This window comes from Pieris brassicae, chromosome 8 (genome assembly GCF_905147105.1).
Source record: "Pieris brassicae chromosome 8, ilPieBrab1.1, whole genome shotgun sequence".
Taxonomy (NCBI): domain Eukaryota; kingdom Metazoa; phylum Arthropoda; class Insecta; order Lepidoptera; family Pieridae; genus Pieris; species Pieris brassicae.
Window position 1 is genome coordinate 19,827,800 of NC_059672.1, and position 15,567 is coordinate 19,843,366.

At 32.2% G+C, this 15,567-nt stretch overlaps 1 protein-coding gene across 2 annotated transcripts in view; it reads left to right on the top strand.

Moving 5' to 3' along the window:
- The window catches only part of LOC123713465 (organic cation transporter protein-like), a 49,629-nt gene extending 36,794 nt beyond the window's left edge, over positions 1-12,835 (top strand). For both annotated transcript variants that reach the window (XM_045667137.1, XM_045667138.1), the window contains exons 2-7: positions 7,921-8,096; positions 9,635-9,969; positions 10,349-10,669; positions 11,011-11,641; positions 11,944-12,050; positions 12,324-12,835. In XM_045667137.1, the coding sequence (XP_045523093.1) occupies positions 7,921-8,096; positions 9,635-9,969; positions 10,349-10,669; positions 11,011-11,641; positions 11,944-12,050; positions 12,324-12,390 (1,637 nt within the window). In that variant the 3' untranslated portion in view covers positions 12,391-12,835. The remainder of the gene's footprint in view (positions 1-7,920; positions 8,097-9,634; positions 9,970-10,348; positions 10,670-11,010; positions 11,642-11,943; positions 12,051-12,323) is intronic.
- The last annotated feature ends 2,732 nt before the right edge of the window (positions 12,836-15,567 follow it).

Genomic DNA, 15,567 nt, shown 5'->3' on the forward strand with positions numbered 1-15,567 from the left:
AATATTCTTCCATTTATAAATAGAAGTACATCAGCATCTAGATAGATTTGTCAAAAAACTTAATTTATAAAACAATTTTTACATTGTATATAGCCTAGCCTTTTATTATTTATGACATCGGGCTTTTACCGTCATTATCATAATATTAAATTATATGTTGTTCATGAATATTTACCACTTAATACACTCTTATAATTAGTAATTGAAAAAAAATACTGTATTAATGAAAAAAACTAAATCTATAAAAATCTATATCGTAACAAGTCTGCATATTTCCAGAAACAAAGAATAATACAGTTATTATTAGACCGATTGCATCAATAAATGAAGCAAATTAGTTCTAGGAGGTGTTGTATTTATTACTAAGTATTATTTATGGCTTTTAAAGTGAACTTTTCTTATGTAATATAATTGATGCCCCTTGAACTAAGATCGAACGTCAAATCGTTTGCAAAATCTATGCCGGCGTAAAACGCAGTGATCTCCAAACAAAAGAGCGTCACAACGTCTTTCACTACAAGTTGATTATTTACAAATAAAATTAAAATTACTGGGACTATAATATTATAATGGTTTCTTTCTTTGATAATTTTCTTTTCAGTTCAGTGTTCTATTCTTGACACAAGACGTCAATCTTCGATGATCATTGCTCGATAACAAACTGGCATGTCTCAGATCAAAAAGACGTCTTGTGTCAAGAATAGATCGATAGTTTGCTATCGAGCAAGTGTAAAATGTACTCATAGAAGAAACTTAATGAGAAAACTAAGACTCAAACGCACGACCTTTAATATTCTATATATTCAAGAATCTCTTTATGTTCTAAAAAATCTTCTTTGAATTATATCTATATAAGCGCCAGTAATCGTACAGATTAAATTTACGTCTTTCACTTCAAGTTACTAGTGATAATGTTTTGTCCAAGTTAACAATAATAACAATATCAGTTTCATTGACCTAAATTTCTCTCGAGAGTAATGATAAATTACTGCGATGGTTTATAACATCGTTATACTAATTTAATAATAGATTAACTAAACGATTTATGTATACTATTTTATAACACATATCAGATAAACCTTATCTTATATGGAATTGTAATTGTAATTGTTTTAAATAAACAATAGCGTTGCTCTGAAAACAAAGATTTTTATTGAACGGAAACTTCTTTATCGGCGTTGGAAAAAAAATTACCGTCACATTTTCATTTGTATATTTACGCCTGTACGGAATAAAAAATATTGTAGTGTCGTTAATATGAAGAATGGAATGTTTCATAATTTATTAATAGATTAAATAATTATTTAAGAACATAACAAAAAATTGCATTATAAACATTATAATCAAAGAAAAGTGTTTACTTATAGTAAAACGAACAGATAGATACCCTTTTGAAATCAGAGCCATCTAGTTTTATTCACCAAAAACGCACTACACGGTTTTTGATGAAAATAATAATGATTTAAAAGCATAATTTCTATTTTTAACTAAATAAAATACTGCAATATTAATTAAATATAACGTAAAAATTATCCAATATAAATAACAGTACGTAGCTGTGAGCCTGAAGTTAGTTTTTAGAGATAGGAAAAGTGAAAACTTCACAAACAACACATCAGATGCAGAATCAAGTTGTCAAACTATGTTGTGCAGTATGAACTAAAATTATTTAAATTACCAACTACAAATGGCTTGATCGATCGCAGATTGAATCCGATGTTTTATTGAAAGTTTTGAAATGGAATGGTCTCGCGAGAAAACCTTGAAATTAGTCGGATTATTTCATGTAAATGCACCACTTTGGAATCCTAGCAACTGTGAAACTAGGCGCGAAAAACAGAAACGCAAACAAGAGCTTCGTTCGATTGCAAATGTATTTAGAATATTGGTATTCGACATAACAAAGAAAATACAGCATTGAGGACTCAATATAACAGAGAATTAGCTCGAGAGGCTCTAGCCCGTCGTCAAGATCCAAATGATAAATACGCTACAAATTGATATGGCTATAATTACTTACACTTTTTAAAGGACTCAAATGAGCCATACAAACTTGTGCATTCGGTAAATTGTATTCCTATAAAAAGTGTATTCTAAACAAATTACTTACTGTCTCAACAATTATACAATTGGCCTAAATCGCAATTAAGTTGAGGTAATTAGTAATAGTTTGTATTTTAATAATTTACTTAAGATAGTAATAACTTTTGCCCTGTTTAGGAATGTGACATTCGAAAGACCACTTTATCTCCTATTACTTTTCAGGATATTTATACATTTAACAATACATCAACTGATAAGGCAATATTACTAAAAATGATGCCTTATTACCAACACCTAAAATGGCAAGAACTGATAATATATTGGATTTCGATTTAGTTTACCAATCAACAGCAAAGAGAGATGAATTTTCAATATTTGGTGTATTCAACATTGCAAATGAACTGCATTCACTAAAATGTGAAAAAAGTCTATTACTTGCAAAAAAGATGTTACAAGATGTAATATTTGACCTTAAAATGAATATGCTAAGTGAATTTAGTCTGAAACCTACTACTGTCTTCACAACAGCGATTTCTCAAGCTGAGCCAGTGCGGAATGAAAAATTATTGTATACTGTACCTGTTATACACAATAATGAAGCATTACCAACATCTCAAGCACCTCCAACATCAGCAAATAATGAGATTATTATTAATGGGACATGCCACTATTCAACATTTAAAGTTGATGAACCTTAGCAATGCCAGCCACTTCTCAATGTGGAAGTGGATAATATGATATGAGACATTGAGTTATTGTCATTGTCTTCTTATGGAGATATAATCTGAAGTGATTTGAGAACTTATCCTGAATTTCTAAGGGATACAAATAACTTGTATTCATTTCGAAGAAAAATGTAATTCGTGACTTCATAAGTTGTGTAAATTTATCCTAAATGTAAATAGATATTTTTATTAAGATCCAGTATTATAGAGACATCTTAACTATTATTTTCTCTTTTTGTCACATTGTGTTAATGTGATGTGAGAGACAGAGGAGCACTTTAGTTAACTGTACAATAACACTGATTTAGTTGTTTATAATTGTAGTGATGTGATTATAGTTGTACTTATTATATAAAATAATTTCAATTCAAGTGAATTTCTAATAAAAGTAAGTAATTTTATTTCTTTTTTTTAATACTTGGGTGTGATTGTGGTATTTTTTTTTCATGTCTTCATAGACATTTATTATCATTAATAAAAGCCTTTTGTCAAACTTTTAATTAATTTAACATTATTTAACCAATTTCTGTAAAGTTGCATAACATTATTTTTCGAAAAATAATGTCATAAAGAAGTTTCATTTCTTACGTGTGTACACTAGTAAGGTAGGTAAGGTAAGGTAGGTTGGACTCAATTTCCGCACTTAGACGCGTAGTCGGTCCGTTGTGCGTAAAAGCCCTTACTAATTTAGCCAGCCTAACTCCTTCCAGAAGCACAGAAGTCTCCCGGGCACTTCACAGGCTTCGTGGAGCGACCTCACTGTTTCTGCCTGAGCCTCGCATTCCAGGACTACGTGGGTGACTGATTCCTCTGTGCTGAAACAGCGTGTACACGAACACATTTTTTTTGTAAATCGATTTGTGGTCCATACATGATACAATACGCTCCTTGATAGGATCTAAGGCGCCATCTAGTCCCACCACGAGGGAGTGCGAGGGCGAGGGTGAAGACCGCGTGCTCTTCGTCTGTCCTCGCCTCGTCTCGCTTATCGCTCTGTTTTGTGTCGGTTTTCGGAGAGCCGAGAAAATCAATTATACCCTCGTGCTAGCACAGGTTTTTGTTAAATATTGCATACCAAGGATTTCTTTATCTTGACAGAGTAGAGACGATTTGAGTACCGCTATTATAGCATTATATCAAATGAAATCATTTGGAGACAAAAAATGGTATTCCAAATAAGCAATTAAATGTAACTATACAAAAGTTAATAACTAAAAATTAATAAATACCTGAGGAAAACCGTAAAATTAAACGATATTTATTGCGTATGATATGATATTTATATTTGTGATATAATTGCAAGACATTTAAATATTGGTAGGCACACAAAGTAGCTAACGTAGTCCTCCAATCATTCCATCGTGTAGTAGACAGTCCCGGGGAATCCCTCGCAACTGTCTAGAGTCTGTATCAAATATCCGCCTAGATATACTCTAGTCTTAGAATAGCAAATCTGTCTGTAAGTGCTAGCCAAACTATTTAACTATTCTGCAAACTGTGCTAAAATAATTAAGTACGTCAATGCTGAAGCAAATACCTGAAAGAACATTGAATAGTTGTAATGAATAAAGAGTTTTATTTCTATTAATAACATATATTTGCTAATAGAACTTACGTTAAACAAAAGTGTAGCATTCAACGAAAAAATTCCATACAATTTAATATCCATAGAAAGATATTTCAATAATGTAGAAAGGTTTTGAACCTGCAATGTGCATTTGTCATGCTATAAAACATTAAGAATTTTAAAAAGGTATATCGCTTGGGTAACGCACCTGACATTGTCTGTATTAAAAACAGAACAGATGTTAAATGCGCCTTTTACCGCTAAACTTGTGTCAATTGTTATTGGTATGGTGAAAAACTAAGCGACTAAGAATCGGAGATAAATTCCTATAGTATTGGCTGAATATACATCTGCCTTCTTAGCTTAGTTACTCAGGGTCACGGTCATGGTTTAACATTCCTCTAAAGTAAATGAAGAATCGTCCAGCTTGAGAAACCTTCGTAGCGGCCGGAATTGCTTCGGTAACGCGTTTCAGGGTATGACGTCATATCTACATGCTATATTTATGTCCTACTAAGCTTCTACGCATTGTACGTACCTCCATAAACCATCGAATACTCTGTCCTTCTGTAGGCAGAGCTAACAAAGCTTCGGCAAACCTTGATGTCTGAAACACAAATTCTTTTTTCATATAAATTATAACCTATTAAGTATCCGATTTGGTGACAGCCATAGACAAAGACAAATTTCGAATGCCAGTTGTGATTGTAATCGATTTATTTATCTTTTTCATAAAAACAGCCAGTCTAATGACACTACTATAAAACAGTTAATCATAAGTTTAGCTTTCATTTGTCGCTAAGGCAGAACTGTGTTTCAGATATTATGTGTTACATACGATGATTTAGTTTGTTAAATAAGGTTTGTAATAATAATCGTAAATGTTTGCTTACCGCATTTTTTAACAAACTTCCGGAATAAGATAAGGCGTACACTTTAATAACTTGGCATAAAATCCACTCAGCGCAGTTATATATGAGAAATGTCGGAATATCTTTCGAATAAAGTATTCCGTAAAAAATAAAATACGACTCGGCAATCAGAGAATGGAAGGATTGCAAGAGGGAATAAGTCAATGGCGCCCTGAATGCCTCTTCGATAATCAATTTTATTTCATAGACTTCTATGTAAAGCGATCTAACTTCCATAAGCGTCAGATATCTCTGTTTTGGTCTCACTTCAATGATGGAAATCGACTGAGTAGCCGATTTAAAATGCTCTGTTATTCTGTACAGAACTGCGGCTAACAGTATTACTAGTACTGTGTAAAACCCGTAGAAAACAAGTTGAATAGTTTGCGGCATATGCAAAGACATTCCAATTACAAGCGCCCACAGAGCGTCATCTTGTTTACTGTTGAAATATATCAAGAATAACAATACTACCATTATACCCAGAAGTATTATATAGCATTGCACAGCTATTTTTTTGAGTACTTGTTTGCCGTTGTTAGATGGTGGCATTTTCGTCCAGGTCCAAATTATTCTATTTAATATTTCTAAATATTTATAACGATTTAAAAAACCACTTACATACACTGTAACGCTTACAATTAGAAAATTCACGTTTTCAAATAAGTAATTCATACGTTTTGGAAGATTGGCGAAGTTAGCACTCCCAGCTGTTGCATATAAAAGATAGATATGAAAAATCAAGAATACAATATTAAGTAAAATAAATGTGACACAACGGAAACTGTTTAGATATATTGATTTCGGAATGTGGACATAGATTTGTTTTATCTTCGAAAAGTTTATACTAATTGGTATGAGTCCGAATAAGGTTGTGGTTATGATTATTGGTTTTATAATATCTTCAATTTCTTCTCTGTCATTGTTAAACTCTCGTTTATATTCACAAGATGGCAACATATTTCTTATAGTCAGAGACATCCTTTTCTGACGACTGTGGAACTCAAGTAGGTCGTAGCTGTTTCATCAAATATTCACTAATGACTGTTAATAACAGTGAGGTTATGAATATATATTCCCGACATCACATGTTACGTGTAAAACTTGTTTTCTATTTGGTTAAAAGAATAATAATAATTTCATTTCGTTGATGACTGTGGCCTTTAACATAAACGGTCAAGCTAATAATAAAAATGTAACTCTATAGTGCATTGTATTTAAGTTTTCATGTATTCATGTATTTATTTGCATTCCATAACGTTACAAAAGATGTTTATGAGGCTTAAAGCTAAGTACAATATTATGGACCCTGTTAGGGCACAGCAAAATAAGGCATTACGAAACCTATATAACATAGCTAATAGCAACACAATAAAAAATAGCACATAAAACTTCACACTCCCGGCTAGTACCAATTACATAGAATAACATTTTTTTATTTATTGAATTTTGTATATTTAGGGATTAATAATCATGAAATTAAGCTATATTTTTATCTTCTAGGTACTCATTAACGCTATAATAACATTTACGTATAAGAAGTTTTTTTAGTTTGTTTGCAAATATATGTATCTTTTTTTCATTTCTTAGTGTCTCCGGTAGTTTATTAAAAAAATGTTTTCGATTTGGTTTTTAGGTCATCTATAAAATGGAAAATTATTTTGCGGACTATCATGAATATTGTTGCATTTTTAACTTGAAATCTATTTTTTATAGAAATTATATTTTATGATCGAAATAGATAAATTAATTGTAAAGCTTCACTTCTTTTACACTTTTTTTAGTAAATACAAACACACTATAAAACTTAAATCACACTATCCCTATATCCTTTTATTTTAATTATAAATACCCTTTTAGGATTTTTACAATAATAGAATAGGTAAACAATTTATATTTATTCATATCTGTCAACTCCAAACAAATTGCTTTGCCAACCGCGTTGGCTGTCAGCGCCATCATAGTACATGGCCACAAAATAAAGAAACATAGTTCTTTACACACTTATTAAATAATAATCAAGAGACCAATGTGTAAGGTGGTACAATAGTAAGTTCGCATATTCTGCCACACACAATGGCACGCAAATTTGTCTTTAAAGGAGTTTTACATTATTAGTCATATGAATTGGTCAATGCTTATATTATTTGTATCTTACATATCATGTCAAACGTTTTTAAATTTGTATCAAGTACAGTGTCTCATGCAAATAATAATTTATTGAATAATACAAGTCGATTTTTAAAGACTGTAGTCGGATCTCTTAATTCTTTTGGTAAATTATTGTAAATCTAAATTGCCATATTAAGAACAATCATGTACGCATATATAATTTACATATGAAATGAATTGTGAACTAAACATACACAGGACCACAAAGATCTAAAAATCTGAGCTTTATTCCCCATACATATAACTAAATATATATAATATGAAATTATTTAAATTAAAGTAGGTATTATGTCTCTCAACACAGTTAACTCCGAGAACATATGTGGGTATGTCAATAAACAAACAGATGTATTTTAATATTATATGACCTTATTTTAGCAACGAATTGATAAATATTTAATTTGCAAAAATAACCGACAAAACCAACGAAACGTTTCTGACAGAAGCTGAATAAATTTTGAAAATGAAATATTCAATATTCAACTTAAACTTTCTATTCCAGTAATCCCAAGCCAGACACATAAGGAGAAGCCCAGGATCCCTGACGATGAAGAGTCGGGTCCGGACGTAGTGTCAGCTCTCATTGGCGAATATGGACGATGGCAGCTATTAATGACATTTCTTCTGTCATTATTCTCATTCCCATGCACATTCCACATATTTTTGCCAACTTTTACGGTAAGAGTAGTTGTTCAGCAACTAACTATATTGATTACTTTGATTCTTATTCATTTGATTATGATTATAGTTTTTGATAAATACTGAATGTGTGAGCATTTTAATTATAAAACGTGGAAATGTATCGGTGCCACATCTGGGTTAGGGGATTTCAAAAATCTTAGTGAACTTTTCTTTCTGAAAGGAAAACTTTGAAAACTTTTCTGAAAGGTTACCACGTAAATTCAACAGCGATTGTAACGGTACACTAAATGGTTAGTTAATAGCTTGGTGGCATTGGCACTCTCTAGTAAATAAAATGACGTCATATTACCAAATAATAAAACCAAATTTCAATGTTATTTCAATAGTGTTACGAAAGCTCATTGAATTGGGGAAGTTACGTGGTAACTGGTATATTACCATGACAATTTTATATGAAAATAATTTACAACTTATAAAAGCCTGCTAAGCGACGGATTAATTTTATAATTTTAAAGGTTTTACTGTAAATTTGTGATCTGAGCATGTACTCGTAACGTTGTTATCAACTACGCAAGAAACTCAGCGTAATATCGCGACATGTAACGATCAGTATGTCTCGACTTGTTTAGGCTATCGCGGAAAATGCTTAAAATTAGTATGTATTAAGAATTGTATGACATTTATTTACGTACACACACGGTGTGTGTGTCAGGGACACACACCATCGCACAACACATCCGAATATACTTAGTCAATTAAAATTAATAAGTATACTAAGTTAAATGCATTTAATATATTTTATTTATTTTTTCCTGTCTTTCGTAAATGTAAATATTTGAACAGTTTTGTGCCTTTGGCTATATTTTTTGTCATATATAATTTAAGTATAATGTAACTATAGCTAATACTTAAAAAATATCATAACATTTATCCTTTCCGTTCAATAATCGTTTTACTTGCAACAAGCACTTGACATGGGTGATTTAAAAAACACTTTTAGAACTAGCTCCTACTAGATCTAGACATCTTTAAAGGAATTATTTCCTGTTCTCGTCTCTGGTAGAATATTATTCAAATTTTTAGTTAAAATTTTGTTGCTCTTTGACTTAGAATCATTTATTTTAAATAGGTATGAGAACAATTTTTGTAATGTTTAAAAATTATAGCGCCTTTTATTTTTTTAAAGCAAAGAACTTAACTATGTTACCCTAGATAAGGTTTTAGTACATAATACTGAAGTTTTATGTGCACAATTCGCCATCAACTATATCTCTTTTACCTACGGCTCTACGGCTGATCTATGTTGAGACTTGCCAATTACATATAAAAGGGCGCTGTTTATCATATATTTCTTATAGGCGATCAAAGCATCATGTTAGTTGGAAAACAGTTTTACGAGCTCACCCACCATCCAACCATAACATATTACTCTTTTTATATTTCACTGTTTCACCTTGGATTTCAACTTGATACAGAAGTGAAGTAGAACGTACCAATAGACGAATAATGTAATATAAAATTTAGTCACTCAAAGCCGGTTTTCGTAAAAGTAAAATAATCTTAATATTTTTCAGGCAAGAGCAACCCAATTCTGGTGTCAGCCGCCAGATAACCTGTCAAGTGTACCCCTAGAGAGATGGATCAACTACAGCCAACCTGAAGATGGGTGCAGCGTGCGCGTCATTCCACCCAATGTGACAGCTGACAGTATTATAAATTACACAGCGATCGCTCTCGATTCATTCCAAAAGTGTCAGAATTGGGGTTATGACAGGAGCGAAGTTGGCGACACTATTATCTCTGAATGGAATCTAGTGTGTGAGAAGGCTAGTTTGACAAATCTTGCTGAGGTTGTATTTTTGATCGGCATCGGTGTGGGTGGGGTCGTGGGGGGATGGATTTCTGACAGGTAAGCTAAAAAAAGAATTAGTAATTATTTTCTATATTATTCCTTAGCGAAATAAACATAAAACTAAAACATTTTCGATACAACATGTCTGTGTTTCGATTCCTGGCAAACCTTCCTTATTATTAATATTTATCGAGTTTCAATTTTATTTGAAAAGTACATTAACTAATAATAATGATTAGCTATGCCAAAATATGCATAATACCAATTATTTTTTCTAACGTTTTACTTAATATTTTCCTTGAAAGACTTCTTAAATAAAGGACATTGACGATCATTTTATTCAAAAAGTATACAGGAAATTGTAACAAAATAATGCGTACCGTATTATTATACCATAAGATTTTTTTTTAAATATTAAAATAGTATATTCTTTCAGGTTCGGCCGAAAGCGCATCCTCATGGCTATGTCAGTGGCTCAAAGTGCGTTGGCCATACTATCTCTTCTAGTCAGCTCCTATATGCAATACGTAGTAGTTCGACTTGTCATGGGACTTGTATCCGTATCTGTGGTATACGCAGCATTTGTGTTGTCTGTGGAACTTGTTGGCGGGAAATGGGTGACAATCGCGGGAGTTTGTAATTTCTTCCCACTGCCATTGGCGTATGTAATAGTGTCTCTGCTGTCTTTGATTATGCCTAATTGGAGGGATCTACAGTTGGCGTTGTCTATACCCGGATGCTTACTAATATTTTTGTGGTAAGTTTCATTTATTCTATGGTATACTGTCTCTGTAGAGATATGAAGGTATCATTTAATTTAGTTAAAAAAAAATATTTGCTAAGGTATTCGTACGGGCCAAGTCTTGAATTTCAACATTACTATTTTTGGAATACTTGAAACGTAATATAAATAATTTAGAATAAGCGGGTACTAGTGAATATTTTATCATGTTAAAATTACATTTATATCATTATAATGACTTAAGTCATCAGCAAATAAGGTCTGTTAAAGCATTACAACCTGAAATATTTTTATTTATATATTTATCAGTTTATTTTCATGAAACACTTTTATCATAATGTAAACATTATTTGCAGGTTTGTCCTACCAGAATCCCCAAGATGGCTGCTAAGTATGGGACGGACACAAGAAGCGAAAGCTATACTAGAAAAAGCTGCAACATTCAACAGACGTGAGCTGCCTGCTGATATTGACAAATTGCTATTAGTCTACAAAACAGACACGAAATCTGAAGACCCGAGCGTATGCATGTTACTCCGAGGCTACCTCCTGAAAAGAACAGTGTGTCTGTTCATTACCTGGTTCGCAATGACCATAGCATACTACGGGCTGTTGTTAAACATAGGCAACTTCAATTTGGGCAATCTACATTTGACGTCGATTATATTGGCAGTTGTCGAAATACCAGCCATTGGATTTAGTATTCCTATACTTTTAAAAGCTGGAAGACGTCTACCTATATTTACAAGCATGGTTGTATGCGGGCTAGCCTGTGTATGCAGCGAGAGCTTGGCAATAGCCTATGCGAACGAATGGGCCATGATTGCATGTCTGATGGTGGGAAAGTTCGCGATCGGTGCGACGAATATGATGCTGCCGATATTTACGGCTGAGCTTTACCCCACAATGGTGAGGAACTTGGGAGTGGGTATCAGTCAGATTTCCTCCGGACTTGGTCTCATATGCATACCCTATTTATGGAAATTGGTTAGTAGTATTATTTGTATTATCGGTGATCTGAATGTGGAGCTGCCCACTGAAGTCTATCCGAACCAATTCGACTTAGGGTACTTCACCAATTCTTGAAAGGCCGGCAACGCACTTGCGTGCCTTCTGGCAATGTGAGTTTCCATGGGCGGCGGCCATATTTCGTTTTTGATCTCTAAACCTACAATATATTTACTATTTCATGAATGGTCGACTATACCATTGAACTAGATAATTTTTATTCTATAAAGAAAAGGATATTGTTGACAAATAGGCACATTCATAAACGATTGTATTTTCAGACTGCTTTGAACGACCACCTTCCGATGATTACAATAGCTTTGATGAGCGTAGCAGGGGGCACCACTGTACTCTTACTTCCAGACACAACTAAAACACAACCTAAAAAGTGAGTGAAATTACTAAATTAGCTAACAGGTCTTCTTGTTAATTATATATTTTTTAATATTATAAATTACATTAAATCGGCCAGGATACAAATATTATATAATCTATTTAAAACAATAATTATGTATTTTATACTCTTGTATTTACTAAATTCATTTGACAAGTGAGTTTAATATCTGTGTACCTTGAAAGGATACTTATAAAAATATTATCTATTTTTATGCAAAACATTTGCATACTATGTAAATAAATTAAAAAACGGTTAATATTATAGGGGAGCTGAAAATATAACGCCTACAATTAACGGCACGTATACAACTACAGACGATAGAGGGCGCTGATTTACATAAAACTAGAATTCGTAATAAAATAGATAAACGGTAATATAAAATTTCGAATTTATTATGGACAAGAAAACATAAGTTGAAATGAGTTAAGAAATTTATTTTTATATAAAAATAACGGTGATATTATTATGTTAATTTTGAAAACAAGTATTGTAAGGTAGCTATTATTTCCAGAAGCATCGTAGAGATAAGACTTGTATATAGTGTATGTAAATATATTCAATAATATTTTACCTATATTAGGTAATATTTGTAAAATCTATTCATAAATATCCGCTTATATAATGACAGAATAAATACAAAGGACAAATTATAATTTGTATAAAATCATAACCAACAAATATTCACCATATTTTTTGTACTTAATTTGTTTTAATACATAGATTTTCTTTCTGTGAATCAAGATCAATTTAGTATTTAAAATTAAGGTTTATTTTAAGCAACAAATAAATATTAATATGTAATGAGCTATGTACATTGTATAACAAAATAGTGTTAAATTTTATATACATAATTAAATTGTTGAAATAAAAATTACTTTGTTTTTTTATTGACTTAGATATTTAATTACATTTCTTCACGTTTTCTTCAGGTCAGAATGAGAACAATTCTAATTTTAAAAAAAGAAAAAAATTATAATATTAGGAATAGGAATCACTTATTCCACGTCATTTGTATCATAGACATACTCATCGGCAAAGAAGACAGAAGGTGTAGGCCGCTAGAAAAAGCCGGAGTAAAGCCTCTTTTAAAATAGCAAATCGTCATACAAAATAGCAAACAACAATAATTTTAAAACAAATATCGCAAATTAATTAGAAGTGTCTAGCACTAGTCCCAGGACCTTTTGTCAACTAAATAATCGTTAACTTTATAGTAAGCCTAAAAAGGCTTTTCTTTTCTTTAATCATGGACTATTTGTGTATTGCGGCATCCTTACATATCATTCAAAAAGATTCTTCTATTTTTAAAAGCAAGGCTTACCACACACCTACATATATGTCGTAAATATATTGAAATTTATGGTTCCAATTATTTCAATCTTACCAGATTGACAACGTTGATTAAGGGCTTGAAGGACTCTTAAAAGATGCATGTTGAGGTGAATGAAAGTGAGGCATTGGGTGACTATGACTACAGACACGTGTAGGTTTAATTATACGGGACATTGACTTGGGCGCCACAACATAACTGTTACTAAACGTCACTCTACATGATATGCATAAGTCAATGTTAATTATGGAATACGTTCAGAATTCACTTAGGAGTTAGAGGCCTTTTATAGTTATATTCCTGTAAGATCGTAAAGAACGTTAGTGCTAATATTAAATAAAATAAAAATAAATATAAAAGGAGTATACCTTTACATAAAATATAGCTTTTAACGGGTAATTTAATTATTTGGTTATTTGAAATTGGGGTATTGTAAATGAAACTTGCGCCTGTAACAATATGATGAGCAAAGTTTACGTATTAGTTGTAGCTGTATTTATTTTATATTCATCAATCGAGAATGGAAAGTATTACTATTCTCGATTAGCTTGTTCGTCTGTTATATATGCTGTATACATATTCTTGCTACTAAAATAGCTGTCCACCGAGGTTGAACCACCGAAATTTATCTTCTTTAATGAAGACATAGTATCGTCAATTTCTATAATAGTTATTGCAATAAAATTAGCTTACATAATGTAATTATTTATGGTCAACATTACAATGTTTCACATCTAAGCAAGGAATGGATACTGTGGCGAGGATTATAAAAACGACTAGTAGCTCAAATTAAAACAGGCAGTACTGCAGGTAGGCAGTTTCAGATTTTCCTAAATCAATTTGTTTATCGATATTAATAAATATTGCATGTACCATGGTCATTGGCCTCCTAAAGCTGACATAGATACATAAATACATTTCGCTATGAAAATGACCTCGTAACAGGTCCCATTGTTACTAATAGAGTATGCGCCCGTAACGAATCACCGTTCAATATGGCGATACGGAACAGGTAACGGTACCTCACCATCCTGCTAACTTATTATTCCTGGTACAGGAATATATCATTTAAATGTAATGTTTTATGTAGAATATGAAACTTTAACGGTTTGACAGACATTCAAGCCATTGCCGCACCTCTGTCATGCGCGTTTTACAATACATTTCTATCCTCATGGTATTCCGGGACAGCAGGCAAGCATTTAATGATAATTCTTTAAAATGTTGTCTCAAAATTAATATTTACAATCTTACTTACACTACTTTGAACACAAGAAAACAATAACCAAAATGCATATTAATAAATAAGAAATAGCCAAAGAAAAAACTAAAGTGAACTAAAAAAGTCTTAAAAATAAAAGAATAATACAAATCTTTATTTTATGAAAGGAATAACGTTTGAATTTGACAAGGCAAACACTACCATCAGCTTGGGAAGAAATGGCGCCAAAGCACAAATCTATAGCAAATTCTACTATCTATGTTTATAATTACATTGCAAGACTCGTCCCAACAAGCCCACGAATTAGGTCGTCTGAATCGCTTTTCTCAAAAGAATGTATTTTCCCTATTTGAAATCGATCAAGTAAAACAAGTGTACAGTGAATCAGTAGTGCGTTGTATTATTACGTAAAACACACGTAAAGTAGTCGTACAATTCTAATGCGATCGAATAGATATTCCTATAAATATACGTATTAATCATACGTCAGTTAAAACATACTGTCACTATTAATTTGGAAGTGACGCGTAAGTGGGCAACATTTATAGTGATTACTGGATACCATTCAGGCTAATTGAGGCTACTTTTGCCCATAAGCAATTATCCTATCCCTAGGCCATTAGCCTGGATTAGCTCAATCAGTGCTGGCGAAATAAAGGACCCGGAGGTGAAAAAATGAGTTTTCTTATAAGCGTAAAAATAGTATGGCGCGCAAACATTCCAAAATGGCTCTGCCAGCTGTGAACACGCAACTGACAAAGCGACTTCTAAGCCTAAATAGAACCAATCTCAAAACAATGTTAGGGTCAATTACAGGCAATAGTCTCCTTAATAAACATTTTTGTCCTAGGCGCGACAGACAGCCCCTTGTGCAGAGGCTTTTTCAGCGCAGAGAAATCATTCACCCACGTAGTCCTGGAATACGAGACTGTGTTAATTAAAGTACAAAAATCCTC